This window comes from Rhinolophus sinicus, linkage group LG02 (genome assembly GCF_036562045.2).
Source record: "Rhinolophus sinicus isolate RSC01 linkage group LG02, ASM3656204v1, whole genome shotgun sequence".
NCBI lineage: Eukaryota > Metazoa > Chordata > Mammalia > Chiroptera > Rhinolophidae > Rhinolophus > Rhinolophus sinicus.
The window spans coordinates 124,879,057-124,900,584 of record NC_133752.1 but is presented as its reverse complement, the minus strand read 5'-3'; the positions used below and the strand labels follow the sequence as shown (position 1 = coordinate 124,900,584).

Below are 21,528 nucleotides of genomic sequence, written 5' to 3'. Positions count from 1 at the left end.
AAAAATACTACTAATATCATTACTCTTTTGGGCAAAGTGATAACTGACTACTCTGATGCCTAGGAGCTTAATTTAAGAGTTCCAATTTCATGTACCCATCATGCTCTTAAATTATATGTTTAAATATTTCATTGCAGTTGTTAGAGATGGCAATTGCCTAGTCTGGTTATCACTCAAAACCAGACAACTCATACTTTGTATTCATTCAAGTGTCATTAAAATAAGTTTTCCTTAAAATTCTCTGAGAGCCATACTTGATGTTACTTATTTTATGGCCTTATATAGTTTTTAAAAAAATGCTTGGGACATTTTACCAGTTGGGAAGAGGTTGACTTGCAAATGATAGGAAACCCAAAATAACATTAGCTTAAACTGGTTAACAGTTAACATTTTCTGTGTTACAAAAGGTGTGCAGTCAGTCCTAGGGTTGTATGACTTTCACGAAGTACTCAGGTTTCTTGGCTCCTTTATTTTGCTCTCCACCATCCTCAGAACAGGACTTCTACCTCATAGTTAGCAGAAAAGAGGAAGGGTAAGAGAAAACATGCGCCCTCCTCTTTGAGGACATCTAGAGGTGCACAGGCACTGTGCTTTCATCTTATTGGGCAGAGTTTAGTCACATGACCAAGCTTTGCTGTGTGATTGGTCATGGTTCTCTTTATGTGTCCAGGCATTAGTGCATATTAGGCATTTAATTTCTAAGCTCTTGTGTCACTCTAACCCTTGGAATTACTGCAGTTGACTTAAGTAGTAGTAACTTATTTTATTCACAGTGTTTGTTTTTAAAAAGGACTGAGTTTGATTCCGTTTACCAATGGTATAGTCACTTGAGATTTTTCCTGTTACCTCGTTTAGCAAACAAGACTTGGGGGCATTTGTGTGTTACGAGTATGACATGCTATTAATTATCACGTCTGTTCCAAAATAGATTTAAAATATTTTCCCAATTGTCCGATTATAAACATAGCCTAAGACTAAAGCATAAATCTTGAAAGAAAAAAAAAAGAAGAAATGCAATTTCACAGTTAAATTATATAAAATGTCATTATTAGAGTCATTAGCTAAATTAGCCAATTCAATCAGGAAATATGGATTAATACAAAGTTCAACTATGACTCCAAACCAATGCTAATTAATTTAAGTTGTAAAATTTCAAGTGCATAAATACCTTAGGGAAAAAATTGAACATTTAAAATTCATTATATTTTATCTCTGAGTGAAAAAAACAATCTTACTTTTATAGTTTCTACATGTGTTAAAGGATAAACAATACAAAATTCAGAAAAATGTCTCAGTTTAAGATAAACATGTTTTTGTTGGTAATTGGGCTTTAGGGATTATAGATCACTTGGTGAACCATTGCCTATTTAAACATTGAGTTACCTGATTCCCCCCCCCACACACACCCTGAGTTATCTGATTTATTTTTATTACTAAGAATTTTTGCCCAGGGAATAGCCAAATTATTTACTACTGAAATAGTCTCAATAATATAATCTCAGTTTTAGGTTGCCTTAGCTTTTCAATATCCAAAGTGCTTCCTACATAGATTATCATTTAATTCCCATGAAGTCTGTTACGGCTTTTACTAGATTAAAATGCTGTTTTCTGCATAGCTTGATCTGTCTAGAACCCCTTTCCCTGCATTCTTTTCTTCTCTAGGAACCTTACCTGGCCTGTCACTTTGGGAAGGTGTACCTTTTGTGGGTTCCCAAAACACGTTATGCTTTATGCACATTTTACGCTGTATTGTCATTCTTTGCATCTCCGTCTTCACCGAGAAACAGTTCATTAAAAAAAATGTAAGTCAGGAGCCTGCACTAGAAAATAGTGCGCATGCCTGCGGCCGTGATGAGTCCGAGGCGGCACTGGCTGCTGCTCCGTAGCTCTGACGAATGGCTGCAGCTGGTGGGCCTCTTTGCAGATGTATTTCTGTCATTGAACATTGGCCTATTTGAAGGCTGAGGGAAGCTCAGCCATCAGTATGTCCAAATACAAACTAATTATGTTAAAATATGGAGAAGGTGCTTGGAATAAAGAGAATCGTTTTTGTAGCTGCGTGGAAGAGAAACTTAATACTGAAGGGATGGAGGAATCTCAAAACTGTAGGAAGCAAGTCAAAGGCCTAAACTTCGAGCTTGATCTTGTATTCACATCCTTCCTTAATCGGTCCAACCACACAGCCTGGCTGATCCTGGAAGAGCAGGGACTGGAGTGGGTTCCCGTGGAAAGCTCCTGGCGTCCGAATGAGCATCACTGTGGAGCCTTGAAAGGTCTCGATAGGGAGAAAATGGCTTTGAGTCATGGCAAGTCAAGCTCCAGAGAAGCAGCTATGATGTGACCCCATCACCCCCTGAGGATTCTCCTTCTTCTACCGTGAAAACTACAATGATGGGAGGTGTAACGTGTGTGATGTTCCTGTGGATCAGCTGCCATCGTCTGAAAGCTTAAAGGATGCTCTGGATAATCCTTACCTTTTGGAATGGAAGGATTGCTCCTGAAGTATTCCGTGGCAATGCCATTCTGATATCTGCTCATGGAAATAGCAGTGGGGCACTCCTGAAACATTTGGAAGGTATCTCAGATGAAGGCATGATCAGTATTACTTTGCCTGTGGCATCCCGGTACTCCTGGAACTGGATGAGACCCTGCATGCTGTTCGGCCTCAGCAGTTCCTGGGTGAGCAAGAGACTATCCGTAAAGGAAGTTGAGGATCAAGGAAAAGTGGGAAAGCAGAAAAATAAAGTATTTCCCAAGTGTTGGCTAGGAACAGCTGCAAAAAGGAGTGGCATGCAGTGTGTTATAGGTGCTGATCTCTCTCTCTCTCCCTCCCTCCCTCCCTCCCTCCCCCTCCCTCTCCTTTCCACCCTCCTCTCTCTCCCTCCCTCTTCTGATTTCTCTAGAGCTGGGCTGTGGGGTAGTTTGTGTAGTTTAATTACTGCAATACATATTCTTGAAAAGTACACTTTACATCTGTGGTTTGTTAATACCAACTTTTGATTATCTCCCATTTCTGCCATTTTTAAAGACCTCTGTTAGAACCCGAGGGCAAAAGGTAGCTTTACTTGAAAATTAGTGTGTTTCGACAATTCTACATAGAGGGCAATGTTATTACAGAGAGACGCTGACAGTTTCTTCAGATGTACTGACAGTGGAGGGGAAGGGCATGCTTCTTTTTAATTTTTAGAATACGGCATTTTTTATGAAGACAAAAATAATAACTTAGATTTTTATTGAAAATAATTTAATCCCTGTATTTTGCTTTCTTGTATTCTTTATTGTTTACATAGTTCATGTATGTGATTGGCAGGGACATGAGAACCTTATTTTCTGAAAAAATGTGTTGCAGTTAGTACATATGAAATGCTAAATGTGGTTTCTTAACCTCAGCACTATTGACATTTCGAATTGGATAATTCTTTGCTTTAGGGGACTGTCTTGTGTCTTCTGACATGTTTACATATTTTATGGCATCCCTGGCCTCTACCCACTAGAGGCCAGTAGCATCCAGCCAGTTGTGACAACCATGTCTCCTCACATTGCCCAGTTACCCCTGATTGAGAAGCACTGTGCTAAATAATTGTTCCCCTTCTGTCTCTGTCAATATTTAAATCAGCTAGGTATTTTTATACCTATTTACATTTAATGCTGGGATTAAACTCTGTGCAAATCTACTGTTGTCATGGATTTGACTGATTTTCATTTCTCAAGTATCTAGATTATTGTGATTTTTAAGCTATGATATTTTTGACAAAAACAGGGTTGTTAGAGGAGACTGGGTAAAGATGAGCAAAATTTTCACAGGTCAAGAAATTCTATACACTTAATGGTAATTACTAGAACATATGACAAAAATCAGATAAAAAAGCAGAAAGGATTTAAGGAGATACTTTTATTTTTTCTTGAAATAAAGTGGCCTTCTATAATTTAAGTGTTAAGTGTTTAAGTGTAAAAGTGGTTAGTATTTTATATATCCAGTGAATAATATTTTATATATATTATATATAATTTGTTGTATACTATATGTAATACTATTTATTAATAGTATATATGTATTCTTCCTTTGACAAAAACAAATGTTTATTAGTCCTGTTTTATTTATCTATCTAAATTTATATTCTTCACTTGCTGCTTAATTTCAGTGACTTGTTCTGAAAGATAAATCATTGGAGGAGAAGTATGAGAAGTAAAATATTTTCTTCTATTAAAAGTACTGTAATACATCCACCTATACACATAGATATATAAAAGTGAGTTTACTACATGTCATTTAGAGATTGGTGATATTTTTCCAGTTTCTCCCCCAAAAGACATGTTAACTTTACATTAATGTATAGCATAGGCCAGTTTCCTTAATTGAAAGGCAACTTCACATAACGTGAATAAAATTATTTCCCATTAGATTCTGGCTTGATGATATTAAAATGTGTTCCTGTTTTTAATATCCATAGAAACCAGAAGATTATGTTGACATGGTTAGCATGCAAACAAACTATGTCGTCAAGTTTAAATAGTCATGGAAAAGCCTTTGGTATGAGTTGTTTATTAAAATACAAATCCTACTTATCGTAATAAGACTGCTGAGCTTGAAGTGGAGCATACTTTTTACTAGTTGTGTGACCTTTGGCATATTGCTGAGCTTTTTCTTGCCCAAGATTCATCATTTATAAAATGGGGCTAGTAATAATAACCTACCTCCTAAGATGATTGTGGAGTAATAATATATTGTAAGTGCTGAGTAAATTTAGCTATTATTATTATTACCGGAACTATTACGATGTGAAGGGTTTCTATCCCTCTGTTATATCTTCAGTAAAATAAAGAATAGATTCTGTAAATGTGGAGAACAGCAGTAACAGAAGCTTGGTTATTACAGGATTAGAATTGACCCAAACTCATACTGACCTGCCAAAACAGCATTGAATTCTTTTTCAGAGGATCAGTGTAAGTTAGTGTTATACAAAATCTGTAGAGTTTTAGAGCAAAAGGAAACATAACCTAGTACACCTGTATCTGGAATAGAATTACCTCTTTCCTCTTCTCTTTTTCTTCTATCAAGAGCCTGGGATTTAGTATCAGAGAAACTGTTCCCATCCTGGCTTTGCCTCTTATTAACCGTAAAACTGAGAGTTAGTTGGTAAATTTTCTGTGGACCTCTTTTTTTTTTTTTTTTTTTCCCTGTGTACCATGGGGCTCATGATAACACTTTTTATTGCTGGCTGACTGCTGCTTACTTTCAAGCCTCTGCCAATGTCAATTTGACTCTGCGAAACTTTCCTTGTCCCTTCCTGAGCTGGAATGGTATTGGTCTACTGTCCTCTATCATTGTAATTTTCCACACCATTTATTTGCTTTCTTGTCTCCCCCAGTCGATTGCATATCACGAGCAAGTGCATTTCTGTCCTGTTCACATTTGTAGCATGCATACTAGGGCACCGCTGATGCTCAATGACATACTTAGCCATGAGAAATCAATCGCAATAGCCATCTTAGCTGGTGGAACTCTCTCCACTGCTAACTTTATTCAGATGATGCAGAGGATGATACTCTAATTTACAAAGCGATGCTATATCTAATTCTGGAGATTTGCCTGCTGCATCTCTCTGTGTGACTAGATTCCTTAAAAGAGTAGGGCACACTGGACAGGATCATCTGGGCGTAGTTATTATGCTATTTATCATTTTCTCTTTTTTGTGTGTTTTATGAATTGGAAAATTACAAGAATATTATACATCAGTATTGGGGAGCCTTAAGGACCCAATATATCAGTTTCTAGTGTTTATGGGCTTTGGGCACATTTTCAAAGATCTGTGCTCATCAACTCGTGTTCTTTCTGTCTAGCCTAACAGCATATTTGCCCTTTCGAAATGCAATTATATGGAGACTAATTAGTGGGCTATTGCAGTTATTTAGGTGACAGGAAAGACAAAAGGGGCTCTGGTAGAGCCATAAAGATGAACCTTGAGGGGCAGAATAAAGTGTCTTAGAAAATAAGAATTGATAGGTTTTGGAGACTTTATAAAACATGGAATTGTGAGGATAAGTGAAAAGTCAACAGTGATAATCAGGTTTCTGATTTAGCAACTGGAGTGCATGATGGTTGAGAGATTTTTTTTCTTTTATTTATTTCATTATCTCTTTATTAAGTTTTGAGTGGGAGATACTATTTTCAGGGGATGTATTGATTTTGAAATTCCAGTCAGCACCCAGATTGACGTGGCTCAGTGAACTGCTAAAATAGATTTGGATGTCAGGAGAGAGTACAGTCAGCATATGAGCTACATGTACTCCTATGCATGATCTTATGTAGAGACAGTATTTATCAAGAAAGAGAAAAAGACAAAGTCCTGTGAAACACCAGCTTCTTTTAAAGGAATAAATGAATGGAGAGACACTTTCTTCATTCTCTGTAAGATATGGCCAGGGATAGAAGATAATTAGAGGAAACTGGTTTTCCAGAAGCCAAGGAAATACAGAGTTTCAGGAAAGAAGATGAATTCAACTGTCATACGAGTAGGTGCTACAGTTGAGTGGGTGATTTGCATAAACATAATATGTTCAAGGTTTGATAGTTAGTAGAAATTTTATTATGACATTTCTGTGGCATTCTGGTGAAGAGCCTAAACTGGATTAAGGAGTAAATGGAATTTGAGTCATTGGAGAGATGCACCATAGACCATTCTTAAAAGGAAGAACCATAATAAGCGGTAGTCAGAACTGGATGCAGGAATGAATAAAGGTTGTAGGGATTTTTTTCCCCCTTTACGCTAACAAGCCCATGAACATTTTTGTAGCTTAAGAGAAAGGAAACTGTAATAGGGAAAGACTTTGAAAATAATAGGTAAAGAGGAGCTAATGGAAAGATTTTAATTCTTAAAAAAGGTAGAACAGGATTCAATATCTGGATGGTATTTTTCCTCTGGTGTCATTAGCTTTGTAGCAAAGGAAAAAACCACCTCATCTGAATCTCCAGTGAAAGTGATGAAGACAATTAAGCTTGTAGATAAGTTTCTAAAATAAGATATGTAAATGAGCTTAGTTAACTGGAAAGCATTTTGTGAATAAAATTACTGTTATAAAGAATATTATTCCTTTTTTGAAAAGTATGTTAGTGTTCTTTCTCTTTATCTGTTTTACTTGCTTTTAAAGACAACTGAACACTTTCACAAACTCTTGGGTACTACAGGAAGCTTTGTTCTTTGTTTCCAGCAACTGAAAAGTACACTTAACAGCAAAGCGTATCAATGTTATGATCATATTAATTGTTTTTCAAAATTTTTAATAAAAATATACACATTTTTGTATATATGTAAGTGACGTTAATGTGTTTTGGAGCATTTGGTCTATTCAAATGACTTTTTAACAAATAATGTTAGAAATAATGAGGTTAATGTACACTAATGATAGGAGTTTAATTTCAGAATGATTTGCTTTAGATACTTTTTCAATGATGCCCATTAAATAATAAGCTGAGTATTTTAAAATGCTCTACGGAAATGATAAGTTTTTATCAGTAGCCTTCTCATTTTGCAAAGCTCCCTTTAAGGTCTTTCAAGGGCCTCAGCAGCTGGCAAGTAGAATCTGCAATTTAGGGTTGATAACAGCAGTAGCTGGCCCAAAGGAGGTGCCAAGCATTTGTAAAATACTTGCTGATTACAAGAGAATGGGGTCAGGCCAAAAAGCCCTCTCTGAGAGCTTTTTGAACTTAGTCCAATTCCCTGACGCCTTATTTTCATAGATGTGAGTAGAATTCATTCTCATTTAGGTGATGAGGGTGGGGTCTGGAATGGCTTGGCTAGTCCATGTGACCACTGACTAAGGAGCCTCCTGGGGAGGAGGAGGAGGAGGAGGAGGAGGGTAGGGAGCATGGAGTCTCAGGGTCTGTGGAAAAAAGTGTGTCTCACAGCAGTGACCTGAAATGGGCCCAGTTTTCTGAAATTCCACCTTATTTGCTAGAAATAACAATGTGGATAGTCTTCACTCTTTTTCTTCGTTCCTTTATGACATCTGATTAAATTCTGACTCTCTTCATCCTATTGACCTAGATTACCTTTGTCTTTCCCGCAGTCAGAGGTCAGTATTTCCCAAGCAATATGGCTAGGAAGTGAGCAATATATATATATATATATATATATATATATATATATATATATATCACACTATCTTAAACAAGTTTCCTTTCTGATGTGGTGGGAAAAAATGTGCATGCTCCAGGAAGAAATCCAGGTGGTTTGTAATTCCAGTGGGAGAGAAAAGCTGCTGGAAAGGGGAAAGTTCAGTGGGGGTAAAGGGCTTTTTGAAAATACTTCTTAATACTTTCTATTTCAAATGCAGCTGATACCTCTCCAATATTTTCTCTCCCGAGGAATATATCCTTTTATTTAGAATTTATTTTTATAGTACCAGGTCAGCATTTTTATGGCCCCTTAGCTGCTTTTAGTTTTGAAATACAAAATAAAAATTTGTGGCTTTACGTATAGTAACACAGGCCTATCTCCAAATTTCTGTTTTTGTCTTGCAGAGGGTTGCTTCTCCAGGAGAACAGCAGGTTTTCAGAAGCACTGCATTATTATAAATTGGCGATCGGGAGCAGGCCTACACTGGCTTGTAAGTAATATTCAAATTTTTTAAAAATACCTCTTTCTTTTCTTCTTTATCCATGAAAATCATCTTGGTAACTTACAGCCTCACAGAAAAAAACAAAACAAAGCGGTACTCCAATTTTTGAATATTTGAATTATGAGCCTCTCACAGTTATATCTTTCTAAACTTAATCATGTTTTGATATCTGTTTGTCATTTTCAGTATATTAAGAGAAATACATTTTTTTTATTCATCTAGATTTTAAGCTCAAAATATTTTGAAATCCTTGAGGGCAAACACTCCCCGATATATATTTTCAGTGACACCTGCACTTCTTATTACATTCATTGTTCCCATATATATTTGTTCCCTAAGTATGTATTTCTTGGTTTTCTTTTAATGTAAGAAATAATCCATAGAAACTAAATTGAAGTAAATATACCTTCATTGTATCCACAGTGGAAATCATCTTCTCATATTTATATTTCCACCTTTTCCCCCTCAGCTGCATATTTAAACACCGGTATTATTCTGATGAACCAAGGAAAGACAGAAGAAGCGCGCCGCACTTTTCTGAAGTGTTCTGAGATCCCTGATGAAAACCTAAAGGACCCTCACGCGCACAAGAGCTCGGTTACCAGCTGTCTGTACAACCTGGGCAAACTCTACCACGAGCAGGGCCGCTATGAGGTGGGGCCAAAACCACACTGCCCTTTTCCTTCCCCTTGTTCTGATCCAGTCTCAGTGTTCCCTACCCTACCATATCATTGCAGGGTCACTATGATCATTTAAGAGGCTCATATGTATTTTTAGTAAAAGCGTTTAACGGGGAAAATTGTTTGGAAAAAAGAACTAAAACAGAGAGAAACAAAGGAACAAACAAAACAAACAAACTCCTAGACACAGATAATAGTATGGTGGTTATCAGAGGGAAAGGGGATTGGAGGAGTTAGGAAAGAGGAAAAGGGGTCAAATATATGGCAACGGAAGGAGACTTGACTTTGGGTGGTGAACACACGAAGAAATAAACAGATGCTGTATTACAGAATTGTACACTTTAAACTTATATGATCTTACTAACCAGTGTCACCCCAATAAATTTAATAAAATTTAAAAAAACAGAAGCCTCTGCTAAAGAAAACAAATTTCTTTACTGTGAATTTCTCAGAACAAGTCTTCAAGAAAGGGAAATGCATGAGAAGCATGTATTGCTTCTCAAGCTTATTTGCTTACCATCTCTGATTTTATAATTGAAGACACATTATTACTGTTATCTTTTATCCAGTATTGGATGTTAAAAAAATACATTGTATTCTGAGTATTAAAATTGGATGTAAATCATACCCATTTCTTTAAATTATTTTTGAAACAATAATAAAATAATACTAATTTTATGTTTTTTTAAATTGGGAGAGAGGAAAAGTGATGCAGACCGGACCTTGTACAAGGTTCTCGCTCTTTCAAACCACACCTTACATACTCTTACAGGATGTATGAATGCAATATAATGATAGAGATAGAACTTTTGAAATCGTTACATTTAATAATCTCAGTGGGTCTCAGTAGCTAGATTTGTTATTTGATATTTTATTTCTGTCTACTTGATTGCCATCCTTTAAGTAGCTATAGATTCTAGATGACTACAGGTGACTTCCAGACATGAATTTTTCTAGTATTTTTAATTGAATAAACTATGTGAACTAAAATTTTAATATTAACATAAAAGAGAATTGGTAATATTCAACTCCTTGTTAAAGTGAATTTTTATATGGGGTTGAATATTCACTGGGGTTGAATATTTTCATTCATGAAATTGAGGTAGTATGATACCAAGAGACAGCTCAATTTTTTTCCTCCAGTGAACTTTTTAGCAATAGCAATGGAAGGTTTCAATTTTAGAAGGATGTTCTTATTTCAGTTTTGGTGACTATCCTTGTACTTAATGTTTATTTGTTTGTTTCTTAAATTAGGATGCCCTTAGTGTGTATAAGGAAGCAATTCAGAAAATGCCAAGGCAATTTGCCCCACAGAGCTTGTACAACATGATGGGTAAGTAAAACATTAATATATCAATTGCTATTTCAGAGACCTGTGGAGAAATTAAAACCTGTGCTTCTGTTAATGGAATTCTCATAGGTTATATCATTAATCCTCACCCCAAAAACCTTATTCACAATGTGGTGTCACATTCAAATTTTCACAAAGCACACTTGTTCTGACAGGAGCAGATAAGTGTTTAACATAGTGATTCTCAACAAATTGGCCAGATCCCAGTGTTGCTGCAAGGGGTTCATAAACCCATCAGGGTGTTAAGAATTAGCTAGACTGGAGATTGAAAAAGATGAATAAAATACATGTAGATTTTAAGAAATGTTTCAAATTCATGGCACCTTTTGATCATGTTATTTTTCTTAATCAGAAGATCCTCAAAATTAAACATGATCTGGTGTAGAGATGAATGATTTTTGGTGCTTATAAAAGATAAGAATAATGGAGTCGACTTGGGTGGTTTTCATGATCAGGTCTTGGATCTCAATGGATTTTTTTCAGAGTTAGTATTTTAGAGTAAAAACAATAATATGAAGAACGGAAGTGTGATACTACACTTATTCTTTTTGCTACATGGGGATAATCAGCTCAATCCCCTTATTAGTCAGAAAGTACATAACCTAGGGCATGGGTTTTTCTAGACAAGAGGTCAAGAACTAGAATTTCTAATAAAATATCTACCTGTCACCTGCAATTGATTTGTGACTTTATTGTTACTACAACTATTTGATGGTGGACACACCTGAAAGCTGCCTATTAAGTATGTGACTCTTGGAAAGAGTCCCTAAAATTTAAGATGCTCTGCTGATTGGTTAACTTGGCTGTTACGAGCTAAGGGAGAGAAGGGAACTGGTTGTTTTTGTTTTCAAATCAGATACTTCTTTTTTTCAAAGCACAAATTGCAAACTCACATTTCCTTTTCTCATTAAACTTGGTTAATTTTAAAAATATTTCTAGGCCTCCTTCATGCATGTAAAATAAATTAGACTACATGGTCTCTAGGATGATTTTATGCTTCTATATTCTATGATGTGAGTAATTGGATGCTAGCTATATGGCTTGAGCACACATACATAAAAAATATCTAAAATCTTCCCAAACTAGAGAACCTGTGCTTGGCAAGGACACTCACTTTTTCTTTTTTCTAAATGACAGAAATTTTAGAAATTGTTTAGAGACAGAATGAGACATGGGTCAATAAACAGGAAATAATTAGGATTTAGAATAGGTGAATATATTCATTTTATGTCTCTGGGACTCCTGCCCCCAGTTAGCCTGTGCCCCATAATATTTCATGCTCATATTAAAACAAAAGTTGGCGTATTTCTAGTTGCTGTTTCTTTTTTCTCTTTGCTATGATTACTCAAAGGTAAGCTCTACCTTCATGAAATGTACTTTTGCCCTTAAACTCATAAATTAAAGCAGTGCTTTTCATGATCCAGCATTTTACTTCAGTGTTTCTTTCCAGGTGAAATGTACATGTCCAGAGAGTATGTGCCGAGAGTGTGTAGATTTATCATCTGAATTAAATTTTCTGTGTTAATAACTGGATGGTTATTCCTGTCAAAATGAATACTAAAAGGTTCATTTTCTCTATCTAAAGAGACTTAATGATTTTAGTTTAGAGTTTTATTCTGAATGCTAATGCTTGGGAAGGAAGGTCTTATCCCAATTTCCCTCAATTATCAAATAAGATGTCTTTATTTTAATTAGGAAAAGACTGTGGCGTCCTTGGCAAGAGACTGCCTTTGGCATTTTTATTGTTAATAGGTAGTGTGACATTCACTATAGTTGGTGACTTCAGAAAATTCATTCAGTTATTTTATGTAAATAAATTTGACTGAAAATTCAGCCGGTACCTTGGGATCTGTCTCTCATGGTTACACAGATGCTGAGCACAAACAGGCAGTGAAAGTGAAAGACAAGTGTGTCCCTGGGGTTATTGTTTAGTCCTTTGTCTTATTTTCTATTATAGAAAGCAGTATATAGTAAGCCCAGACTCTGAAAAGCACTCTAACAATTTGCAAGGGGAGAATCCCAATATAATTTAAAATTGCAGATTTCTCCCATAATTATTGTGGCTGCCTTCTGTTTAATTTTATGTGAAGGTCTGTTGTCTGACCAGGTTCTGTCCTTTCAGTTGTTCATGAAACTATAATTTTCTCAGACAGTTCACCTCCTAATCAAATGGTTGAAATCCTCTGAGTGTTTGCTTTAACTCCTAATACATTAGCCTCCATTTGATGTAAAAAAAAAAAAAAAAAAAAAATGGCCCAGGAGATAAGCTGCCTTATCAGTTCATCGGTTTCATTAGTCTGTCAGCATGTGCTGATTATCCTATCAAGTTTATCAACAGCCTTGAATGTGTTTCCTAATTCGCACATTTACATATTGTTAGTGCCCTTTGGGGATCAGTGATGGATTATAATGTCTGGCTAGATTTAACTTGTAAGTACTCATTTTTCTCATGCCTCATTCATTTTCCCCTTTACAAGCATTTGTGTGTGTGTGTATATTATTATTATTAAAAAAAACATTATTATTTTTTTCCATCCTATTTTTTCTTTTTATTTGGAGGTTAGGAGAAATAAAGTAAGTGTGTGAAAAATAGTTATATTGTGTATTATTGCTAGTTAATAGCTTAATTCGTTGCAGTTGCTTTAGAAAAAGACACTCTGGTTCTTTGCATTTTCCCTTCTCTTGAACATTTTATGAAAAACTTGTATTACTCTGTGCTACATGCAGGTAGTTGACTTATCCTGAACACCAAATGAGCCTATTTTCCCATTTGTGTATTAATAGGAAAAAAAACACAAGTTCGATTAATTTACTTCCCAAATTAAATTTTTCTATATCTTACTCTAAGACTGTTTGTTTTTACTCTGGCGTATCTTAAGTAAAATTGAAAAATACTGTTTAAAAATATAGTCTCATTGAATTCATATATATTCTCTTTGAATTCATAAGACCAAGATGATTGAATAACAATTACTGAGGAATATCATCCCATCTAAACTCATGTGAATTACAGACATATATAAATGATAGTAAAGCAGATGCTAAATATTATTTTATAAAAAAAAACTTAAAAAAAAAACTTTCACTTAGGTGGTGGTTGTAATTAGCAAAGTCTGAGAATGCATGAAATTTATAGACCAAATCACAAAATAGCTGTTAAAATTGCTCCTACCCAGGTATGTTACTTTATTTCTATGGGCTTCGGATTCCTCTTGGGAGAACAGGTTGTATTACGTGGACATTCAGGATAGTGTGAAGTCATTACCCAGGTTCTAGTCATGGTTTTGACACTTACTAGCTGAGTGATGTTGAACAAATTATTTAACTGAGGCCTCAGTTTCCCCATCTTTTAGATGGCTCTAATAGTATTGTCAGTTTGACAATTGCCTGAGAGAATGAAGATAAAGTTTTTGGACCAAATGCTCAACCTAGTAAATGTTTTCATAAGATGTAATCATTATCATTTCTGTGAGTCTTTTAACTCCAAAGGTCAATTATTGTATTCTGTCAGTTCTTTTTGTATTTACTGATGTTTAAGTATGATTTCTCTGTAAGTAAGATTTTGTGATGTGTGATGGTCTTGCAGTCACTGACTTTCAACAGGGATTTTACTTAGTGCTGTGCTTTCTAGAATTGTATTTTCTCTGGAAATCCATTTCCCCTTGTCTCTCAAATCATACTTTTATAACTATGTTAACTGAAAGTGAAACTGCATACTCAATTAATGCCCAATTAACTTAATTCCATTATTTGAGTACTCAATTAAAATTGTCATATTTAGGTTAGAGTTTCTTCTATTTTTTCTGCCATGACATATTTTCCCCCCTAGACTTAGTCAAAATTTTTTATTCTGAAACCTATTACATGCCATTATTGAATCTCAATTTCTTTGATTCTCACATTATAGGTGTATTTTAGAATCATACAATGTTAGCAATGGAAGATTCCTATCTTAAAACTTCTCCTTACACAATCTCTTTTCTTTTAAAAGATAAAACTGAGCACCTAGTGAGTTAAGTTGATACGTTTAGGATGACACAGTTTGTGTTAGACCCAGAAGTGTAGCTTCCTGACTTTAATTCAAGTGCTTTTTCTATTTTAGGCCTTTTGTGTTACCGAAACTGGCATGTTTTTTACTGTGTCAATATAACTTTTCTTTACTCATTTAAAAATCAGCAGAATGTGTGTGTGTGTGTGTGTGTGTGTGTGTGTGTGTGTGTATTATTTATCTATTACATAGATGTATAACAAAAAACTCTGCATCTTAACGAAAAAGAATATAACACCTACACAATTGTGGTTTCATTGCAGATGCATTAAATATGCATGGCATTAAAAAAACTTACATAGGATGATTTCTAACCATCCTCAATTTTTCTCTTCTTTCTCTATAATTATTTCCCTTTAAATGTCTACTTGACTATTGCTTTTGAATAATACTAAAAGATTACGGGAAACTAAATTAGGTTCTAACTTCCAATTACTTTTATCAGTTAGAGCCCTTCTAATCCCAAAGGTCATTTTAAGCCTATTTACTATTTAAAATAAAATTACTCTGCTTCCTTAGTGCAAAGTAATTGTTGGGTTTAATTACATAAGCAATTTAGGCCATTTCATCTTGGTAATATATTCTGAGAACAAAGGGGGCGTAATGTGTTTCATGCAGTAAGTGAAGAACCTAGTTACTGCTTTGTCACTGTAGTCTGTAATCACTGTTCAGAATAACCTCTGTGGGGGGGGAAAATTAAGTCATGTACCCTCCACTCAGTACAGAAGTGATGGCAATATGAAATGGAAAATAGTCCATAAGGTTCCTGCTCTCAGAGAACTTTCCAGGAAATTTCACACTTGGTCTGGAGATCTTTAGTGTCCTTCCTTACTAAGCAAATACCTATAAATAAAATTTGGAAAACTGTATTACTCTAACCGTACGAACATTTTCTCCATAACTATGTAGGTTGTCCTGTGTGGACTGCACCAAACAAACCAAACCAAACAAAAAGACAAATCTCAAGCTTTTTAAACTTCTAATGTTACATTAGTTATAATTTACATATGTATTTTAATTTTCCTAATTTTTTAAAGTGTGTTTATTATGGGTGATATGCTTTTACCTTAGGGATAGATTACATAGCTCTTCCAGAGGAATAGCATGATAAGGGTGTATTACTGTGTGTTGTCTTGTTTGCCCTTGTTTTTATCATACTGTTTTGAATCTCTTATTCCTGATAATTCCCAGTTTGTTTTAACACTTCCCTGTTACAAAATTCTAGCTCAGTATTGGAAAAGATATTTTCCTCCATCAACCTTCAAATAACAAATCTTTTACGTGGCATAGGTTTGAAATTGAAAAGATGTTTTCTCCTCATATTCTCTAATCAAAAGGGGGAAATCTGTATTTAATTTTCAGTTTCATGAAAGCAGCTCTTTAGTTATGAGAGATTTCCCCAATTTTGTTGAGCTACTCCCAGAGAATGGGGAAAGAACCATTGATAGGAAACAGTGAATTTATTAGAGCAAATTTTTGGGAGTAGAAAGCTTGTACAAATTTTAGAATTATAATATATTTTTGAGAAAGAAAATTGTGGAGTGAAAGAGTTAAGTATTATAAACGGTTACCAGTGATATTTAGATTCCTTACTACTATTCAAGTAAGAAGAACTGACACATGAAATGTCAAATGTACCTCCTGAAAACAAAAATACAAAAATTCTCACTTGTAAATTTATCCTAACTCTACTTGAAGTATATATACTATATACTGAGTTTTCTTGGTATAATGGCTGTAAAACAACTCTGTTTCTTTCTAAGCCTTCAGTATGGCTGGTTTTTTAGCTGAATCATTTATTTTGGTTGAAGAAGTGTGTGTGTGTGTGTGTGTGTGTGTGTGTGTGTGTGTGTGTGTGTGTGTATTCGTTCATCTCACCTTGTTCCAGAACATATTTAGAGTAGCTATATTCAGAGTGAATTTTTGACATGAGGGTTTAGTTTACATGCTTAGTGTTTCTTCTTTGACTGGTTATTCTTAAGTGAATTGCTTGAGGCATTTAACATGCCAACTGTGAAAGAGATGGTTTTTAACTGAGATTTGAACTTCACATCTTTCAAGTGTGGAACCATTAACACTCCAGTAGTGTTAAGCTTTTTAGACCACCTGCTTCTCCTATTTTGAGTTCTGGTGATTTTCCTATGATTGCTCCATTGGCACTCTTGAAAATCAGTGAGTCAATCTTATAAACATACGACCATATAACTTGATTAACCATTGATCCGTATACCTCCAAAAAGAATATTAACTTATAATGTTTTAAGATAATCTATTAATATCACTTTTATATATATCCATCGTCAGAAAGGACATGACCAGGAGACCAGTGCTAGGTGTGTACTTTAACAGTCTAGAAAAACAAAATGTAATTTTGCGAGACTTTAAAAGTTCATTTTATAAGATGTAGAGCCAACAAGATAAGGAAATCATGAACTTTTGGCTGTGTATCAAAAAGAATAAACATAAAATTTATGTGTAAAATCTATACAATTTTCTTTTAAAAGTTCATGTCTCATTATAAAACGGCAGTGGTTTAATGTTTTTCTTTTTACCATTCATGCTTGATAAAAATTCTACTGTATGTACCATGGTTACCGACGCTAATTTGCTGTGCAGTAGTCTATACAGTACAAAGGCCAGCATCCAGTTCAGCTGCATTAAATAGGTGATATATTTTGTTAAAGTTTCAATTAAACCCAGGGCCTGAAGCTATATGCTCCCTCTGGGGAGTTTGAACCCTTTCGTGCCAATAGTAGAGTTGCCTAAGGATCATGCTTAGGTCTGGATGTCACTTACTTTCCTGGAAATATGATATGAGACAGTTGATTGTATTTCATTATTATTAAAACCACAGGAGCCCACCTGTTACATTAATGCTTACTATTACCAGTTTAGTAGTAAAGGTTAAAAAGATTGCATCTTAAAAACTTTATTTTTAAATTGAGTTATGAGGAGATAAATGCATTCAAATTAATACCTAATTATATCTTTCTTATTCTCTGATTACCAGATAGTTTCAGTATGTTCTGCTTGAAAAAATCTGTTTTCTGAGATTCAATAGAAATAAATGAGGAAAATGTGTGTGTGTGTATTTAAGTTAAATTATATACATATATATTTAAATTAAAGTTTATTGGGGTGACTATTGTTAGTAATGTTACATAGGTTTCAGGTGTACAATTCTGTAGTACATCATCTATATCTCACATTGTGTGTTCACCACCCAGAGTCAGTTCTCCTTCCATCACGATATATTTTATTTGATCTCTTTTACCCTCATCTACCTCCCCCCTCCACTCTTACCCTCTGGTAACCACTAAACTATTGTCTGTGTCTATGAGTTTTTGTTTCTTCATTTGTTTGTCTTGTTCCTTTGTTGTTTTTAGTTTTATATCCCACATATCAGTGAAATCATATGCTTCTCGACTTTTTCTGTCTGACTTATTTCTCTTAGCATAATAATCTCAAGATCCATCCATGCTATCACAAATGGCACTATTTCATCTTTTCTGATGGCAGAGTAGTATTCCATTGTGTATATGTACCACATCTTCTTTACCCAATCATTTATCGAAGGACACTTTGGTTGTTTCCATGTCTTGGCCACCAAACAACCCCTCCAAAAATGTATATATTTTATTCTTTTATTGGGTAATATGCATGGAGTGAATCTTTTTACCAATTAGTAAATACAGGTTGGGTTGTTCTCAGAAAATTGAGATGATATGTTATATGTGGGGAATTTATTAACTAGAATTCAAAATCTTGCATTCTTTAAATATGCTAATTTTGATGACATTTAGAAGAAATGTAGAATAAGAAGATCATAATGTAGAATAAGTAAATCATGAAGAATAAGAAAAGCTTGTATGAAGGACACACTCACGAAAATCAATGTCAAAAAAATGATGATTTTTGTTGCACATATTTAGAATAGACAAGTAATAAAAATGAAGTTGACACAATTAAATATATTACCACATGTACTTTGCTATGTGTATATTTATATCTATTTTTCCTAATAGGTAGGGAAGAGTTGTTTTCTGTATAAATACCTCATTTAACTCCCCAAATGCATGGTCACTTAGTTTTAATTTTATCTACACTGATAGAAGCTATTGTCATACTCAAGTTGAATAAAGAATTAAAATCGAACATGCAAAATTTTCGTCCAGAATGCAAGTCTTTTTTATCCACATGTGAATTACAGGAATGGGTTTTTGTGAGCAGCTGTAGGATCTTCTTTTCAAGTTAAGATACATCAGAAATTTAAAATCCATCTTATTTTTATTCATTAAAAATAGTAAGAATTAGTAATTAACATTAATATAAAATTTTATAGTACAAAATAAATTATTCATTGCATATTATACAGACATATTGCTTGATCCAGGAATACATATGAAATGTATTACTTAGAAGATGTAAATAAAACTGAAAATACTTTTTTAATACTTTTCTGACATTTTCCTGCAAATATTGAAGTCCTATATTTCTGAATACTATTATTTTCATTAATTCTTTCCAAACTATACATTTACTCATTCTTTTCTCTTATGTAAAACTTGTTTTTGTAAACACAACTTAGCACTTCCTTTCCTATTTCTAGTGTTCCCTAATTATTTAAGTTATATTAAGCCATTCTGTTTACTCTATTCTAATTCGCTTGAAGGCACTATTGTATTTTTGAAGAGAGGATCATCACCTCCTCCAACACACACACACACACACACACACACACACAGACACACCAATCTCACTTTTTCCTTTTTGGAAAATTCTGAGCATTTTATAGGATTGGTTCCAACATTTGTTGATTGATTATTTTTAGTGATTTATTTCCTTGAAAACACACAGGGAATTGATTAGCCTGGAGAATAGGACCCCCAGTTGCAATTAGAGAAATATTGACCTAGGCTCCTGGCTTTTTTTCCTAGTTAAATTTGATGGCACATCTGATGTTTCCTGTATATAACCTCACACTACAGATTAGGAACCTTTTTAACTTTCACTGAAGTTGAACACATTTCTTGATGTGTGTTTACTTAATGAAACATCTGTTCTCCCCCCCAACCCTGCATTTCCTCTCTCTTTTAAACCTACCCTTTCATGCTTTGTTGTCAGATACTAAGTAGTCTCTCTAATATCTGTATTCATTTAAAATTCTTTGTCCTTTCCCACTCTGTACATTAGCTATTGAGGACTTCCAATCTGAACTAATATATCTAAGGCAACTGAATTGTGTGTTGTTGTTTTTGTTTGTTTCTTTGTTTTTTAAATAAGGGTAAACTAAGGATGTCACTACAAGACATTCACAAAATTTGACAGCCAATAGTTGTAGTAAGTTTATGGCACAAATAAAAGAAAGCCAGACTCCCTAATGTTTCTGTGTTAATGCTAACACTATGAAGTAAAAAAAAAGTGAGAATTAAAATCACAGCAAATTAAATTCTTGATATAAGATAGACTACTGATGTTATATTGTTCTGATGGACTACAGATTATCTGGAAAAAGCAGTTACTCAAATTTCTTTTCAATGACATACTTGGTAAAAATGTAACACCTAAATCCTAATTGATACATAATGTGATCAATTATTTACCAGAAATTTATCAAACTCTTTGGAGCCAGAGGCTTCTGAACTGAGGTTGGAGAACAACTAAAGAGATGAAAGTTTGTTCTGTGTCCTGCTCTACACATCTTGTAGTCTAGTTTGAGATCAGGAAGCTTATAATTTGGTGAGGATGGTCCTATAGGAACATAAACAAAGTAGAAGGGGGAAGTGTGAGTAAATGAAGCATTGAGTACTAATCTTGAAACTCAGTTTTGTAAAAATTTCTTTCTTAAATTGATTCACAGTTTATAATTCCATACCAATAAACATTTCAAAAATAATTTTATCAAAATTAGACAAAATTATTCCAAAGTTCATCTGGTGTACTTAACAGGAAAATAGAGGCAAGAATGTTTAGAGAAGAATAATGAGATTTGTTCTACTCAGTATTAAAATAATTAGAAGTCTGTCATCGGATACTAAGTAGCTTCAGTACTTCGGAGATGCCACAGTAATTAGAGTTGCGTTATACTGCTTTAAGAATAGAAAGCCAGACCAGTAGGACAGAACAGAGACCCTAGAAACAGATCAAAATTAACAAAAATCTTTGGTAGGTAATAAATGTGGAATTAAGTATTGGTGAGGGAAAGGAGTTCTTATAAAAGTTGGTCTGGAACAATTGATTAAATGTTTGGAAAGAACAAAATTCGATACTTGCCTCACACTATATGGCAAAATGTATTTCCTGTGGAACAAGTAGCTAATTTTAATAAATAAACTATATAATTAGAAGATAATGTATGTCCCTATGATGAAGAGTAATTTTTTGTGCATAAAAGATAGTGATAAAGAAAAGTCAATTTGATTTGCATATGAAAAAACTTAAAATAGCCTGAAATGAAAAACTATTTTAACCATGTTTTGCATTATCATAAATGGAAAGATAAGTATAGTAACTGAAAAACAGCTTTGAACCATTAAACAACCTACAAATAAAAAATATTCATAGATAAAAATTTGTGAAAATATATTCATTTTCATTAATAATTAACAAAAATTGAAATGAAAACTTTTTTCTTTTCAAATGGTCATTTAAAAAAGTATTAGAATCGAGGGTGGCTGGATAGCTCAATTGGTTAGAGCGCGAGCTCTGAACAATAGGGTTGCTGGTTTGATTCCCACATGGGCCAGTGAGCTGCTCCCTCCATGACTAGATTGAAGGACAACGACTTGGAGCTGATGGGCCCTGGAGAAACACACTGTTCCCCAATATTC

The 21,528-nt window shown here is 34.3% G+C and overlaps 1 protein-coding gene and 1 pseudogene across 5 annotated transcripts in view; both read left to right on the top strand.

Annotated features, from left to right (window-relative positions):
• The window catches only part of TMTC2 (transmembrane O-mannosyltransferase targeting cadherins 2), a 386,679-nt gene that overhangs the window by 247,771 nt on the left and 117,380 nt on the right, over positions 1 to 21,528 (top strand). For all 5 annotated transcript variants that reach the window (XR_012493906.1, XR_012493907.1, XM_019754143.2 and 2 more), the window contains exons 5-7: positions 8,522 to 8,607; positions 9,089 to 9,273; positions 10,554 to 10,632. Coding sequence is in view for 3 of the 5 variants with exons in the window: in XM_019754143.2 (XP_019609702.1) it covers positions 8,522 to 8,607; positions 9,089 to 9,273; positions 10,554 to 10,632 (350 nt within the window). In the remaining 2 variants the exon portion in view is untranslated. The remainder of the gene's footprint in view (positions 1 to 8,521; positions 8,608 to 9,088; positions 9,274 to 10,553; positions 10,633 to 21,528) is intronic.
• Positions 1,766 to 5,134, top strand: LOC109459566 (bisphosphoglycerate mutase; annotated as a pseudogene).